Source organism: Vulpes vulpes, chromosome X (assembly GCF_048418805.1).
Source record: "Vulpes vulpes isolate BD-2025 chromosome X, VulVul3, whole genome shotgun sequence".
NCBI lineage: Eukaryota > Metazoa > Chordata > Mammalia > Carnivora > Canidae > Vulpes > Vulpes vulpes.
Window position 1 is genome coordinate 111755992 of NC_132796.1, and position 16510 is coordinate 111772501.

The window sequence follows — 16510 nt, forward strand, 5'->3', positions numbered from 1 at the left end:
CCAACAAGCGCTTTTTTTATGGGCATATTGTAACATGGTTCATAAGCAAAGTGTATTTGCTGCATTAAATTTTAATGCTGACTGTCACTGAAAAAAATACAAGTTTAAAACTGAAGTATCAAAACATCGAACAACCAAGCAGAGGCATTTACATGACAGTTGAGAGACCAGACCCTTGGCTCTGCCTGGGCGACTTTGAATAAGCCACTTCTCCTCTGGGAACCTCAGTTTCTCCATTCATAAAATGAAAGTGTTGGACTAGAATTGGCCCTGCAATTTGCATCAGAGTCCCTTGAGAGTCTCATAAAAATAATATTCCCTGACTCCACCTTCAGAGAGGTCCATTCAGTGAGTCAGTCTGACGTCAGGCCTAGAAATCTGCCTGTTTACCCAGAGCCCAGGGGATGAAGATGCAGGTGGTATACACAAACCCAGAGCAAAGTACATTAAATCTCCCATCCAAATCTCCACCCAGCACAACTCAAGTTAAAATAGCAATCATAATGGCACCATTCTTAGAGAAACTTCTACGCAGTGTTGGCCCATTCCAAGTAAGCGTTTTCCTAGGATATGAACTGCTGCCTGAGGTGTTTATACTTTTCTTTGACAAAAACATCTAATCGTGGATGAAGGAATTCCCAGACCAACTTTAAGTGGAAAAAGGAGAGAGGGGAAGAAGGCAGGCAGGCAGACAGGTAGATAAACACAAATTCTTAGGCTATAAAGTGCTTTTAGTCAACATCTAGACCCAAAATAATCACTGACATTTTACAAGTATAAATTTCTTTTTTTTTAAGATTTTATTTATTTATTCATAGAGACAGAGAGAGAGAGGCAGAGACACAGGCAGAGGGAGAAGCAGGCATCATACAGAGAGCCTGATGTGGGACTCCATCCAGGGTCTCCAGAATCACACCCAGGGTTGCAGGTAGCACTAAACCGCTGCGCCACCGGGGCTGCCCTACAAGTAGAAATTTCTTAAAGGTGACAAATTATTTTGGTATTTCAGTGAAAGATAACAATTGAACATACATGAAAGCAGCTTTGTAAATCTGCAAAGTTTGATTGTAGATCACCTGCCCTACTCCCCTGTATTTTGAGATCTTTCTGCATAGAATATTTGTTATATCATAGTAGTTGTAAAAAAATTATTTAAGGTGTTACTGAATGTTAAATACTGAAAACGGGTCAAGAATTTGGATAATTCCAGGCAGCCCTAGTGGCACAGCGGTTTAGCGCCTGCCTTCAGCCCCGGGGTGTGATCCTGGAGACCTGGGATCGAGTCCCACGTCGGGCTCCCTGCATGGAGCCTGCTTCTCCCTCTGCCTGTGTCTCTGCTTCTCTCTCTCTCTCTCTCTCTTTCTCTCTGTGTGTATGTGTGTGTGTGTGTGTGTGTCTCATGAATAAATAAAATCATAAAAAAAGTTTTAAAAAAGAATTCGGATAATTCAAGTCCACATTGGTAGTATGGCTCATTTGTGTTCCAGGACTTTATTTTAGATAAGCCACTTACGTAAAAACCAGTGGAGAAGCACAATGTGATGAAACCACGTGGCCTGTGATCAATATCATTACTATAGCTCAAGATTGAACTTGGCTAATGGCCATAATCAGGGGTAATAAATGAACAATTTCGCTGTTGCCTCATACTCCCCAATGTTAACAATGTAAATCATAGCAGAGCTGTTCAGACCCTTGAGTAAATCACGTATTTGAATTCCAAGCAACTGGAACTTTAGAACAGGGACTCGTGTTTATCTAATATAGTTATCTACTGTTTCTTTGTATTCAAGAGGTAGAACTTGGGGGCATCTGGGTGGCTCAGTCAGTTCAGCGTCTTCCTCAGGCTCAGGTCATGATCCCAGGGTCCTGGGATCAAGTCCGGTATCAGGCTTCCTGCTCAGCAGGGGGCCTGCTTCTCCCTCTCCCTTCCTCCACTTGTGCTTTCTCTCTCTTAAATAAATAAATAAATAAATAAATAAATAAATAAATAAATAAAATATTTTTTATAAAAAGGAGAGAGAAGTTATCTGAGGTGGACTGACTATATTTCACAAAATCTGTAAGCAGAGGGGCTCTGGGCTGGCTCAGTCAGAAGAGCATGCAACTCTTGATCTCAAGGTCATGAGTTTGAGCTCCACGTTGGGGGTAGAGAGTACATAAATAGTTTTTGTTTTTTTTTTTTTTTAATTGTGAGCAGAACATGGATTCATTCTCTTGACAATTGTCCTTCCTGGCTACAAACAATAACCAGCACTCATCATTTAGTAATACTGTATACATCTTCTTAAAATAGGAGTATTTCTATGGAAAATGCATTAAAATAAAACAATCTGATATATTCAAATGAGGGCAAATAAGTTATCTAGTTCAAATAGTGCCATTTCCTGACCTATGCCAACTAAGAGCTAAGGGATCAGCACACTGAGTTCATTATTCTGAAGCACTGATGTGTAGCAAGAAATGAGCTCGCTTTGCCTTCTTTCAAAATATTAATAGAGTGACACTGACCCTACTACTGTACTTTAGTTGCTGTGGTGATGCCCAGGCTGGGGGATAAATCCGTTGATGATTATGTCTCTAGGTTTGTCATCATTGCCTGGAGTTGCTCCAAAGTGCTTACAAGAAACTCCCTATGGTTCCTGCGCTCCAGAGAGACTTTGGGCTATTTTTCTGAGAGAGCCTCAGGGATATCTAATTTCATGGAACCTGGAGCTTTTCTTTTTTTTCAATTTGCCTAGAAACCACAGTATGGCCACAGACAGATGCAAAAGTTGTCGGACATAAGTCCCGGTGCCATTACATCTGACTTAGAGGTGACCCCACCTGCAATAATCAGGTGAATAAGAGCGTGTGCCAGGTGTCATTGTAATGTCATTTAGGAAACCTTCTGGGAGAAGAAAAATGGAAGGAAGAAAAAAAGAACTGATACCAATTTGGGTAATAACTCATCAAGATTTGAGGCAAAAAAAAAAATCCATTCTCCTCTCATTGATTTGCAATGATGGTTGAATGCTGCACTCAGCTATTACTTGGAAAAGATTTTATTTACTTTCTAGATCTCACTCACCTCCTCTCCAAACCCACAATTTCTAGACCTTGCTTCATTTTGTGCAAATCACGACTTCAGGGTAGATCTGGAGTGTGCCATCCTTGCTATTTTTGAATATTAATAGCCTGGTCCTCTTCACAAATGACGACTTTTTTAAAAAATCAGAAATACTTAATGCAAATCCTTAGTAGCTGCTCTCTTCTGGCTGTAACTCTTTAGAACTGGGCATCTTGCGTGCAGACATTTTTGAATGTTCCAGCAGAGTCAGCATTAAACTCTCTACCACAGCACATACTTTACCATATATTTATACTAGTCAAACATAAATACATAAATAAAATCAACAGAACTTAGTACAGAGGCTCAACTGCATTATATCGTTCCAATAATGTGCGATGTCAAACCCAATAAATTTGGTTTCCTTCTGAACGCATTAGGTTGTAACTCCAGACCAAAATAAAACTTCCAGCTGCAGTGAGATTAATAGGATGAAATGTGTCAGGATAAATGAAATACCTGCTAATGCTGTCCTAAGCCTTATCTGTAAAATCTGTGGCTTTTGCCATGTATATTCATTCCCCAGTCCAGTAAGCTTAAATATGGTTCTTACTGATTATCACTCTACTCCATCAATAAGAATGGAGATCTAGAACCTTCAGGGAGCAGGTGCCATCGCTAGTCGACACTTGATACAATTGGTTGAGCACTGTAAGTTTTTCTATGAGTTTGCACCACATGCACTTTTCCCCCCTCTCTCTGTCCCCCACCCATTTTATTTTACGGCCCCTTTGTCTGTTTTGTCCCATTTTTCCTTCCTCCCCTTCCTGATTCAGTATGTCAGGGTTCTTCAACCCCTGAGATCCAACCTAATAGTCACTCACGAAGTCAATTTAGCAAAAAATTGGCCAGCAATTTTTTAAATAAACAGCAACGGAGTATTTCAGGGTGCATGGCTATGACGATGGTAATATGGTTTCAGAAACTCTTGCTTCTACCCATAATCTTGTCCTGGGTCATGAAGGAAAATCTATTTCTTTGTAAAGAGCAGCACCAATGTGCAGTGCCTGCCTTCACTGATGGTACTGGGGACATAAGAGGTGGCAGGCTGCAGGGTGTAGCAGGTCACAAAGGTGGACATTGGGGAGCCTGGGAGCTTGCTCTCGCTCTGTTGCTAGGTCATAGCGCATATCATGTTCCTTCCATTTGTTTGTTTAAAAAGTGTAAGCTGTTTATACACACATACATGCACACATTATATATACATCAAATGTATATTTATACATGTAATAGAATATATATGTGTGTATATAGACACACAAATATACACACACACACATACACATGGCATACTGGTGCTACTGGAGAATGGTGGAAGCCAAGGATGCTTTTAAACCTCCCACGTTACATGTGACAGCCCCCGCCCATACACACACCAAATAATTATCTGGTCCAAAATGTCAATAGGGTCGAGGTGGAGAAACCCTGATACATATATATATCCCAGTCTTTGGAACAATCTAGGGAAAAGATGGGATGTTTTTAAGTTTCCATTTGAATGTTTGACATCATATAGTTCCAACCAGAATCACAAATAACTTTCTAATACTGATTCTATTATCCAATTTATTTTTTTTTAAGATTTTATTTATTTATTCATGAGAGACACAGAGAGAAAGGCAGAGACACACGCAGAGGGAGAAGCAGGTTCCATGCAGGGAGCCCGACATGGGACTCGATCCCGGGTCTCCAAGATCATGCCCTGGGCTGAAGGCGGTACTAAACTGCTGACTGACCGGTGCTGCCCTCTATTATTCAATTTAAATTAAAATGTTGCTTTCTCACTAAAATCACTGTCTTGTATAATTTAGTTATTTTAAGAAGAGAGTTTAGGAGTCCCTCATTTCAAGATCTCCCCTCACGTATATGTACACGTACCACTTCACAATTTTCAAGGGCTTTTGCACGAATCCTGTCCTTACTGACTCCACATGGCAGGTTCTAGTACCCAGTTTTATACATGGGGAAACTGACAGGTGCCTGCTCAGGTCCCCCTACAAGTAGGAAGCAGAAGTGCGATTTGAACCCAGGTCTCTAAAGGCTTGGATGTGTCCTCAATTAAAAGACAAACTACTCGGGTCCTGGCCCAGCATTATTCCAATCAAGCCAACGTGCCTGCCAAAATAATCAAAATAATGGAATTGAATTTAAAAATATCCACACTTTCAATAGCATCACAGAACCAAAGTCTACAATATCCTCTAAACTGTAATTACTGGTATTAATGGCATGTCCTCTGTGTTGCATTTCTTTATTTAGGAATTTGTCTCTGTCTGAAATCTTCTTTGAAACCTTTGATTCAAAAGAGACAGTATTCTCTGAGAACATCTCACATCTGTCTTAGAATTACTGACTCTGCATGAAGTTCCTACTTTGTCCTTTTTTTTTTTTTTAAAGAGCTTTCTAGCTCTGGATAGACACAGAGAAGGTGGAGAGGTGACATTCTCAAACCCAGTAATTGGGCAACATTTGCATCATCTTAGAAATGCATGCACGTGTTTGTTTTTTTATTCGTCCTATGTGAAGTTTCTGGTTTTCCCCAATCTTAGAATGAAATGATAAAAACCCAAGCAAAATTTGATTTTCTTTCTCTATCTCCCTACTGGCATTACAATCAGGGATCTCTAAACCCACGGGTAATAGGTGCTGATCAGCAGAGAACAGCACACAGAGAGAGACCTTTATCATGCCACCACACCAAAAACTTAACAATGTCACTGTTATTCATAACAAAAGTGCGTTAACACGCTGGTCTTTGATATTCGAGTGTATCTGGAAATCTTCCCCAACACAGAAACTTTTTAAAAAGTCAGTATAAAGAAACTTTCAAATAAATTGGCACATTTGAAACTCACGCACTTCAAGTTCTCTCCTACCGTAATTATCTATGCAACAACCCTCACAGAAAGTTTTGTGTTGCTCATCATTTTGTCTGTGTGTGCATTCACGACACCCTTGAAACAGCTACCCACCTACTCGAAAATGTTATGCTGACGAAAAGAAAAGCCTGCTCTTTCTCATTTTATCTTACCATCGGTGTGGTCCCGCGTGGAAAGGCAGGCTGCTGAACGTTTTTCTGGGGGCTGGTAAACATGAGAGCCTTGCTTCCAGGGCTACTTAAAATTGATGCATGCCACATTTTACGTGTTTCTACCGGATCAAAATAAAATGTCGGTTTTTATCACTGATACTGTGTTCCCCATCTAATGTGTGTACAAGTTACTGCTTTTGTGTATGTGTTCCCTTTGGCTAGAGACACACCACCCTTCTCAGTAAACTGTCTCCTTTCTCCAGCATGACTGTCTCATTATTTCTGCCTTTGAATAGCCTCTTAGCTCTGTGTTTTGTGGTTGTTTATAGCACCCATTAAATAACTACAAGAAAAGATGACAGAGTCAGAAATGAGATAAAGACACAGAGGAAACAGCATTAACTTTTCCTAGTTTGTAATAATATGATGTGCCCAGACCACTGCTATTAGCAAACCGCGCAGTTAGTATTTTGCACAAATAAAGACATTAATAAAACAGGGTAATGTTTCTGTTTCTGAGTACGTAACCGTAAACAGTCTGCCCCTGTGCACATGTGAGAACTGTGCTATTCTGAAATTGCTTATCTGAATGGGAGGGAGATCTCCCAAAGTCTTTTTCAGGAATGAAGCGAAAGGAGCAGCAATGATCCTTAAAATCTCGGAGATAATGATTATAAAAGATAATCCTTTGGACTATTCTGGAAGTAAACTTTGCATATATTCACAGCATAAGATTATCAGTAATTTTCTTTTAAAAAGGCCCAGCATGGTCTCCTTAGAAAACCAATATGAAAAGAAAGCCAAGAAAAGGAAGAAGCACAAAAGATCCCCCCCCCCCTCCGGGAAGGGCAAGAATGAGGTGGAAGTCAGGGAAGGGCAAGAATGAGGTGGAAGTCAGTGCTGTGAGAACCTGGCTCCACTGTAGAGGAAATAACCTTGAAAACACACAAACCCCAATGCAGATTCATTAGTAGGAGAGGTAATGTTTGCTCTAACTTGGGGCCTCTCATCGTCCAGCCCACCCCCCACCCCCCACTCCTCCATCATCAAACTGGTGCAGATTCTGAACAACTGGGGGTTTTACAGACTCTGGAGTGGCGGTGTGAATCAAGGCCTCTCTCCCCCGGGATCCAGGGGGAAATGCCTTGGTGCCATCCAAATAAACTAACTCCCTACTCCTGGCTGAAATGTTCATGAACACAACGGCAACTGGATGCCCGGCACCCTGGGAGGGTGGCCAGGCCCTGGGGAAAGCAGGTCTTGAGGGGGACATGCTCTCGGCGAAAACCGCACGTCCCCTCCTGAACTACAGGGACTCTTTCAGTGAGCGCCTTCCTGTAGTCGAACCACAACCACCTGGACTACTAATAAGAGGGAACAGAAAGGCGAAAGGGGAAGGGGGGGCGGGCGGTGGTGGCCAAAAGTATGCTCTGGTCGATCCAGGCAACGTGGCGAAGAATTAAAAAGAACCGAATGAAAACGGGGACTGGCACGCTGCTAAGGGCTCGCTTTTGTTAACACGGTTGCCCGAGCCTAGCTCAGCTCCATATTATATGGAAATTCCTTGTTTACCATTCCCGTAGGAGGTCCTTAAGTATGGGCCTGCGAACTCCCGTGATTGGGCGCTTACTAGTTAGGGGAGGCAGCCGTCCCGGAGGGCGCCCAGCGCGGAGGGCTGGCTGCCGCTTCACTTGTCCGGGAACTTCCTCCCGGTGGTCTTGGTCTCCCCTTGGGGTCTGGTACCGACCGGGTGCCATCCTCATCTCACTGCACCGAGTCCGAGCTGCGCCCACGGTCGGAGCTGCAAGGGCTGGGCAGAGTTCCAGGCCAGAGGGGCCCGAGGCGTGAGCAGCGCTCCGCCGCGCTCGTCAGAGAAATGGAGCGGCGGCTTCTTTGTGGGCTGCTACATCCCCCTCCCGGGCGCACGGCGGGGACATTTGATCTGCAGGGTGATTGATAAGTGCGGAGAGGGGCGGCCGTCCCTGCCTCTCCCCCCTCCCCGCCCCCGTTCTTCTTCCCTCCTCCCTCTCGGCTCCCTCCCCGCTTCCTGCCAGAAGCGCTGCCCGGTGGCGAGCCGCTCCAGTGGGGATCTGCCTGCCCTTGGGGGCGCCGCCCGCGCTCGCCGCCGTGCCCCCGCTCCCGGGCCGTGCCGGCCGACGCTGTGCCGGCTCCCACGGCTCCCGCGCCTCCCGGCTGGCCGATGCTGCGGGCGCCTCCGGGGGAAGCCGCGGGTGGCGCGCTCGCCGGGTAAGTTCACGGCAGCACTCGGGAACGCTGGCGCTCAGCCCCTCCGCCTCTCCCGGCCGCCTGCGCTCGCGGGGGGCGATCGGGCGCCGGAAGCCCGGGCGCGACCCGCCGGGGACCGCGCCGGAGGAGGCCGCCCTCGGTTGCCGCCCCCGCCCGGGCTCGCTGGCTCCGAGACCGCCCGCGCGGGCGTGGTCGGGCTCGGGGCGTCGCGCAGCCCCGGGGCCCCGCCGGTCCGAGATGAACGCTCGCCCGGGCAGGGGCAGCGCGAGTGGCCGTCGCGGATGCGGACCCCGGCAGCCAGCGGAGAGCGCCCGGGGGGCTGAGCTAGCGGTCGGTGCCGGGTGCCCAGAGACCCGGGCATCGCCCAGCCCCCCGGCCGCCGGAGGCGCCCTCCGGGACGGGAACCGGTACCTGCCGCCTGGGGAGGTGGGCGGGCGGGGGAGAAGGGCGGGCGGGCGGCTGACAACCCTCCCCAGCAGGCCCGCCGGACCCCCGTGGACCCCCTCGGGGCCTGGCGGGCGGCCGGGCGAGCGGGCTGTGGAGGCACTGGCGCCCCGAGCCGGGCTCTGCTCAGTCGGATGCCAGGGAGATCGCGGCGACGGAGTCTCCGCTCATGCCTCCCTCGCCCGGCGAGGAGACGGAGCGTTTGCCTTATTTTAGCGGCCGCCTCTGCCTCCCTTAGGCTCCCAGCTCACCCAGAACCTTTCCGCCACCCCAAAAGCCGGCTCTCGCTAGCGGGGTGTCGCGGCGGGTCTTCCCGAGACGCCAGGCCAAATGAAACTTACTTAAAGTGCTTTTTCCGGGTCGGGGCTGATTCGATTCCAGGAACTGTGTTGGGGAAAGCGGCTGTAGAAGCTCGGGGACAGGCAGGAGGCCGAGGAGTGGGGCGAGGGTGGGGGGGGGGTAGTCCACCGACCCGTGTCGGAAGCTAACCAAGGAAGATCTGTCACACCATCTCTGCGCTCCCAGTGTGCCCCCCACTCCAGCCAGCTTACCACCGCATTTCCTTCACTCTGTCATGTTCACGGATTTCAAGCCCCCCAGCTGCTCCCCATCTATCTACCCCTTCCCTCCCTCTCCCCCCCTTGAAATTCTTAAGAAAATAGTCTCCATCTTCAAGGAGTATTGACAGCGTCATCATTGTCTTGGAGGAAATTGCTCTATTTGCGAACTAAAACTAATATTTCATATTTCACTTTCAGATACTTTTTTTTTTTTTTTTAGAAAGCACACGTTTAGGTAAGACACCATCACCACTGTTTAAGTTTAGGCAGATAGTTCTTCTCGAATTCACACTGAGCAGTAGTGAGCTTTTGGGAAAGCTCCTGGACCAGGGCTCAGAATCCCTGGGTTCTGCCTCTCATTTTATAGATTCTTGAACTTAGGCAAGTCAGCACTTCTCCTGGTTGAGGAATGCCCTCATCTAGAAAATGAATCTGATTGCAAAGGTCTTGCCCAGCTCTCATATTGGCTTCTGCTTCAACGAAATATTAACCTAATTAATAAATGTTTGGTAAATGAATGACAACGAATAAGCCATATCTCTCTAGGAACTACGTCTGTTTAGCGTTTAGAAATATGGAGGAACAAATGCCCCTTTGCTGTGAAAGGAAGCTTAATCGTGCACTGCATCACTCCGCATCTAATGATGCAATTGCAATAGAGAGTGGGAGGCCATCGGCCGGCTGCCCCTCCCCCTCGGAGGACAGCTCAGCTCGGGAGCCCTTTGGCACAGAGAAGGGAACTTGGAGGCCCCAGAAGGAAAGGATCTTGCCCAAGACCACGCAAGAATTACAGGATGGGGAGGGGGCTCACGATGTCTGGTCCAAGGCTCTTCCCCAAAGGGACAGGAGAGGGGAAAGGTGAAAGCCTGAGAAACATTCTGGAGGAAACTGCCAAAGCCACAGGTTGCCTTAGCGTCCAAGTCTATAAACTATCAGAGCCCTTCTGGGGGAGGAAGGAGCCAAGAGCTGGTGTGGACGTGAGCCTAACCTGGAGGCAGGAAGGAGAGAAGCGGGGGGGGGGGGGGGGTGCTCTCCATCCTCAGGCGGCTCCTTTTGCCAGTGGGATTGTCTCTATTCCAAAGCTGGCCCTGCAAGGGGACCCTGTGTCAACTCTGTCTGAAGCAGGCTGGGACTGAAGAGGCGGGGAAAGCAAGTGTAAGTATGTTATGGGACAGGCGCATCCCCGGCCAATTCCTTCACCCCCTCTCTTCCACTGCCTCCTTTTCCTGCCTCACAAGAGGCTGCCCCTGGCCCTTCCAGGCAACAACAGACATTCACATTTGCAAATGGACTCCACACCGGGGACACACCTGGTTCCAAGGAACCTTAACCTAATGCAGGAAAAGGGAGATAATGAAAGCCATAACCCAACACCTGGCAGTTACTAAGGCTCTGAAAAGGTTATCTGAATCCAATTGAATGTCAGCTGGAAGGGCACATACAGCCCATCCCCTTTTGCCAACAGCTATGGGAAGATCCAGAAAGAAGGGACATACCTGGCAGCAGAGCTAGATCAGAACCCAGGTCTACTGGATGTCAGGCCAAGACCTCTTCCGTCTCTCGTCTTTCTCGGGAGCCAGTCTTCCTGCCTTCTGTGCTAGCTCCCCTGCCCTTGCTGCCTGGAGGCTTAGGCCCCCTCCGTGTGCTCCCACTCCTGGGCACCCACACCCAGCCAAGTGAGGCTCCGCCTGGCAGTGCCTCTCTGACACCCACTCCTCCTTCCTGCAGGCAAAAAGCACACGTTCAAACTTCATTATCCAGCTAACTATCAACCTTAGGGGGAGAAGGGTTTTGTTGTCGTTTCCCTCTAACGTTGAGCTGGCTTTTCAGAATCCAAGCAGATATCTGTTTGGCCAGTCACCACCCGGAAAGTAATTTCCTCAGTACTGAAACAAAGCTCTGTATGTAAAGCACAAATCCCCTCTTCGACCTCCTACACAGACACTCCCCACCCAGCACCCAGAGCATCAGAGCCCAGAGCTAGGAGGCTGGCAGGCAGGCCCCAGTCCTGTAGCAAAGAGGCACATCTCCTACACACACGCGTGCATGCGCGCGCACACACACACACACACACACACCCCTCGCACTGGGGAGATCTGGATCTCTGCTTGGGCATGTGGAATGAGACCCCACTGGAAGGGCCAGGAGGGAGTGGCAGGTGGGAGACACCACTAGAAGGGGCCAGGGGCCCAGGAGTCCCAGCGGTCCCGGCCCCTCAGCAGGGCCCCTCCTGGAGAATCCCTCTCCAGGAGCTTCGCCAGCCGCTCACCGCCCGCCGGGTTGGAGGTGGAGTAGTTCAGAATCAACTGACGCAGCCCGGATTTGTGCTTTGCGAAGCCACTCGCGGGGAAGGGAAGCATCTGCCCCTCCCTCCCCCACCGCGCGCCCTCGATCCACCGCCTGCCCCCTCCCCGCGTGACGTCACCCTAGCCCTGTCCGGGGGAGCCTACAAAACCTCTCAAATTCAAACTGCTAGGCGCACTGCCGCCGCCGCCACCGGATTGGAAGCGCGCGCCCAGGCTCGGCCGCCGCCGCCGCCGCCGCTGCCGCTGCCTCCGCCGCCCGCCGCCCCGGCCGGCCGGCTCCCCGACCTCCCTACGCAATCGCACCCCCGGGTCCCCATCGACTCAGCCCCCCGCCGCTCCGGCCCTCCTCTCCTCCCCTGCGGCCTGCCAGATTTCCAATTTCTGCGCACTCCCCCAGCCACATTAGATCCGGCGGCAGAAAGCAGGGCAGCCCCCCGGGAAGCGGCGTCTTCTTTTACCTTGCTCTTCTTCTCTTTCCGAAGATGCTAAACTACTGGCGGACTGCGGAGGAGAGGGGTCCCGTCTTCTCCTGATGTGTGAGTAACCCCCACCCCGCTCTGTCTTTGCTCTTCCATCCTCTCTCCCTCCCCCACCGCCAGTCCCCTGATTTTCCCACCCCCTTTTTGCGCAGTTAAAAAAAAAAAAAAAGTAAAGCGATTTCTGCTGCGAGCCTAAGACGGGCGAGCCGCCCGAGATCTCTTCAAGATACCCCAGGGGAGGAGGTGATGGGCTGGATTTAGTAGGACAACTCGATTACTAATGACTCCGCGGCTGGCTGCGACCCGCCGGGAAATCAGGTGCAAGCATGTGTGCTCTGGGACGCGCGTGTGGGTGGGCCGGCGGGGGCCGGCGGCGGGGGTGGGGGGCGTGGGGGGTGGGAGGTGGAGGGCGAGGAGAGGAGAAACCGCTTGGAGAAATGCAGTGATTTCAATGTGCCGTGTTGCCCACTCCCCGCATTCTCCGTGCCTCCCACTCCGCCCCCTTGCTTTGCCATTTTAATCGGGCTTCCTTGTTTCTTTCTCCCCCGCATCCTGCTCTCTCCGGCACCCTTCCCCAAGGTTTGCCTGTAGGTACCTGAACTGACACCGACGGTGCCTAAAGATGCTGAGCGGCGTTTGGTTCCTCAGTGTGTTAACCGTGGCCGGGATCTTACAGACGGAGAGCCGCAAAACTGCCAAAGACATTTGCAAGATCCGCTGCCTGTGCGAAGAGAAGGAAAACGTACTGAATATTAACTGCGAAAACAAAGGATTTACAACTGTCAGCCTGCTCCAGCCCCCCCAGTATCGAATCTACCAGCTTTTCCTCAATGGAAACCTCCTGACCAGACTGTACCCTAACGAGTTCGTCAATTACTCCAACGCGGTGACTCTCCACCTGGGCAACAACGGGCTGCAGGAGATCCGCACCGGGGCGTTCAGCGGCCTCAAAACCCTCAAGAGACTGCACCTCAACAACAACAAGCTCGAGGTGCTGAGGGAAGACACCTTCCTCGGCCTGGAGAACCTCGAGTACCTCCAGGCCGACTACAATTACATCAGTGCCATCGAGGCAGGGGCGTTCAGCAAACTGAATAAGCTCAAAGTGCTCATCCTGAATGACAACCTTCTGCTGTCGCTGCCCAGCAATGTGTTCCGCTTCGTCCTGCTGACCCACTTAGACCTGAGAGGGAACAGGCTGAAAGTGATGCCTTTCGCGGGTGTCCTGGAGCATATCGGAGGGATCATGGAGATTCAGCTGGAGGAAAACCCATGGAATTGCACCTGTGACTTGCTTCCTCTCAAAGCCTGGCTGGACACCATAACTGTTTTTGTCGGGGAGATTGTCTGTGAAACTCCCTTTAGATTGCATGGGAAAGATGTGACCCAACTGACCAGGCAAGATCTCTGTCCCAGAAAAAGCACTGGTGACTCCAGTCAGAGGGGCGGCCACGCTGACACGCATGTCCAGAGGCTGTCGCCTACAATGAATCCTGCTCTCAACCCAACCAGGGCTCCCAAAGCCAGCCGGCCACCCAAAATGAGAAATCGCCCAACTCCCCGGGTCACCGTGTCAAAGGACAGGCAGAGCTTTGGACCGATCATGGTGTACCAGACCAAGTCCCCTGTACCCCTCACCTGCCCCAGTAGCTGCGTCTGCACCTCTCAGAGCTCAGACAATGGTCTAAATGTAAATTGTCAAGAAAGGAAGTTCACGAACATCTCCGACCTGCAGCCCAAACCCACTAGTCCAAAGAAGCTCTACCTGACAGGGAACTATCTCCAAACTGTCTACAGGAACGACCTCTTAGAATACAGTTCTTTGGATCTGTTGCATCTAGGAAACAACAGGATTGCAGTCATTCAGGAAGGTGCCTTCACAAACCTGACCAGCCTACGCAGACTTTATCTGAATGGCAATTACCTTGAAGTGCTGTATCCTTCCATGTTTGATGGACTGCAGAGCTTGCAGTATCTCTATTTAGAGTATAATGTCATTAAGGAAATTAAACCACTGACCTTCGATGCTTTGATTAACCTACAGCTACTGTTTCTCAATAACAACCTGCTGCGGTCCCTGCCCGATAATATATTTGGGGGAACAGCCCTGACCAGGCTGAACCTGAGAAACAACCATTTTTCTCACCTGCCTGTGAAAGGGGTTCTGGACCAGCTTCCAGCTTTTATTCAGATAGATCTGCAAGAGAACCCCTGGGACTGCACCTGCGACATCATGGGCCTCAAGGACTGGACAGAACATGCCAACTCCCCCGTCATCATCAATGAGGTGACCTGTGAATCTCCCGCGAAGCATGCAGGGGAGATACTGAAGTTTCTGGGGAGGGAAGCAATTTGTCCAGATAGCCCGAACTTGTCAGACGGAACCGTTCTGTCCATGAATCACAACACAGACACCCCTCGGTCGCTTACCGTGTCTCCCAGTTCCTACCCAGAACTACACACTGAAGTTCCTCTCTCTGTCTTAATTTTAGGACTGCTTGTCGTCTTTATCTTATCAGTCTGTTTCGGGGCTGGCTTATTTGTCTTTGTCCTGAAACGCAGAAAGGGGGTGCCAAGCGTTCCGAGGAGTGCCAACAACTTAGACGTAAGTTCCTTCCAGTTACAGTATGGGTCTTACAACACTGAGACTCAGGACAAGACAGATGGCCACGTCTATAACTATATCCCCCCGCCTGTGGGGCAGATGTGCCAAAACCCCATCTACATGCAGAAGGAAGGAGACCCAGTAGCCTATTACCGAAACCTGCAAGAATTCAGCTACGGCAACCTGGAGGAGAAGAAAGAAGAGCCAGCCACGCTCGCTTACACTATAAGTGCCACCGAGTTGCTCGAAAAGCAAGCCACGCCGAGAGAGCCCGAGCTGCTGTATCAGAATATTGCTGAGCGAGTCAAGGAACTTCCCAGTGCAGGACTGGTCCACTATAACTTTTGTACCTTACCTAAAAGGCAGTTCGCCCCTTCCTATGAATCTCGACGCCAAAACCAGGACAGAATCAATAAAACCGTTTTATACGGAACTCCCAGGAAATGCTTTGTGGGGCAGTCAAAACCCGACCACCCTTTACTGCAAGCTAAGCCGCAATCAGAACCAGACTACCTCGAAGTTCTGGAGAAACAAACTGCAATCAGTCAGCTGTGAAGGGAAACCACTTACAACCCTATGGCATCCAAGGATGCTGCTCCAAACTGTTGGAGGCACTACATTTGCTTTTGTGTGTGTTTGTGTTCTCCCTCTCTCAGCATCAATGGGGGACTTTGAAAATGTTTGGGGGATGGGGTGAAGCAATGATACTGCTTTTCCAAGTTTTCCTTTAAGTTATTTCTCTCTTGCTCCCCCCACCCCACCTTCCCCCCCCCCTTCTCTCCTTAGGAATCATCATTGAACATGAATGTTTCTACAGTGCATTTTTTTCATATATTTTGTTTATGGTTTTGTTCCTTTTTTTCTTCTTTTATTTTTCCAGTGTGGGAATGGGAAGAGGTGATTATAGTGAATGAAGAAAGAGTAAGCAAACTTTTCACGTAAAAATGGATATTTAGTGTATTTTGTAGAAGATCTCCAAAGATCTTTTGAGACTATAAATTCTTTTGTAAATAATGATATATGGTATTTCTGTCTTCAGTTACCAAGTATAGCCACTAGGCATCACTTCTTTGTGTTAAAGTGCCTTTGCACTTTAAGTACATTACTTAAATGTTGCTTTTAGCTTTGATAAATTGAACATATTTTAATGTGTTGTATTTTTGAAATTAAAAACACTGTAAAATAGATAAAAATGTCAGCTATATTAAGTCAACGTACAGTTTGCTTGAGTTATAGAAACCAGCCTGTCATCAAATGATTCTAGTTGTAGGACTTTAGAGATTTAACTGTAAAATATTTCCTTTCCTCTGGGTTTGTTCTAAGTGATTTTATTTAAGTCAACTAAGGGGATTTAACAGTGGACTAGAGGTAAGAAACTGCCTCGGTCGGGATTAGTAATTCATTAATAAAATATATTTAACCCAATATCAGAGTGAATTGAACAATTAATGCCCTTCCGTAAATCATTATTTTACACTAACATGGTCAGTGTTTTAGATTATTTTCCTAAGTAAGAGTGCATTACACAACTTGTAATATATTTTTTCTGCATTAAATTAGATATTTTTATATATTTAAATGAAAGAGTCTGTATTTCTAACTTTTTAATTGAAATTAATATTTTTTCTGCCTACTGAAACATTTTCTATAAACTCACACCAGTAGAGGCCGCCACACACCTCATTTAATAAAGACATATGAGCCATTAAATACCTTGAAGGAACACTTC

General features: G+C 48.5%; 1 protein-coding gene across 5 annotated transcripts; it reads left to right on the forward strand.

Moving 5' to 3' along the window:
* The first annotated feature begins 7833 nt into the window (after window positions 1-7833).
* Window positions 7834-16206, forward strand: SLITRK2 (SLIT and NTRK like family member 2). 5 transcript variants are annotated; one of them, XM_072744585.1, is made up of 5 exons: window positions 8182-8387; window positions 10474-10546; window positions 12180-12233; window positions 12329-12494; window positions 12756-16206. In XM_072744585.1, the coding sequence occupies exon 5, from the start codon at window positions 12799-12801 to the stop codon at window positions 15334-15336; it is 2538 nt and encodes an 845-aa protein (XP_072600686.1). In that variant the 5' UTR covers window positions 8182-8387; window positions 10474-10546; window positions 12180-12233; window positions 12329-12494; window positions 12756-12798; the 3' UTR covers window positions 15337-16206. The 5 variants fall into 5 exon arrangements, with proteins under 5 accessions (XP_072600688.1, XP_072600690.1, XP_072600686.1 ...); XM_072744587.1 differs by lacking the exon at window positions 10474-10546 and having other exon boundaries at window positions 7834-8387; XM_072744586.1 differs by lacking the exon at window positions 12329-12494.
* Window positions 16207-16510: the final 304 nt, after the last annotated feature.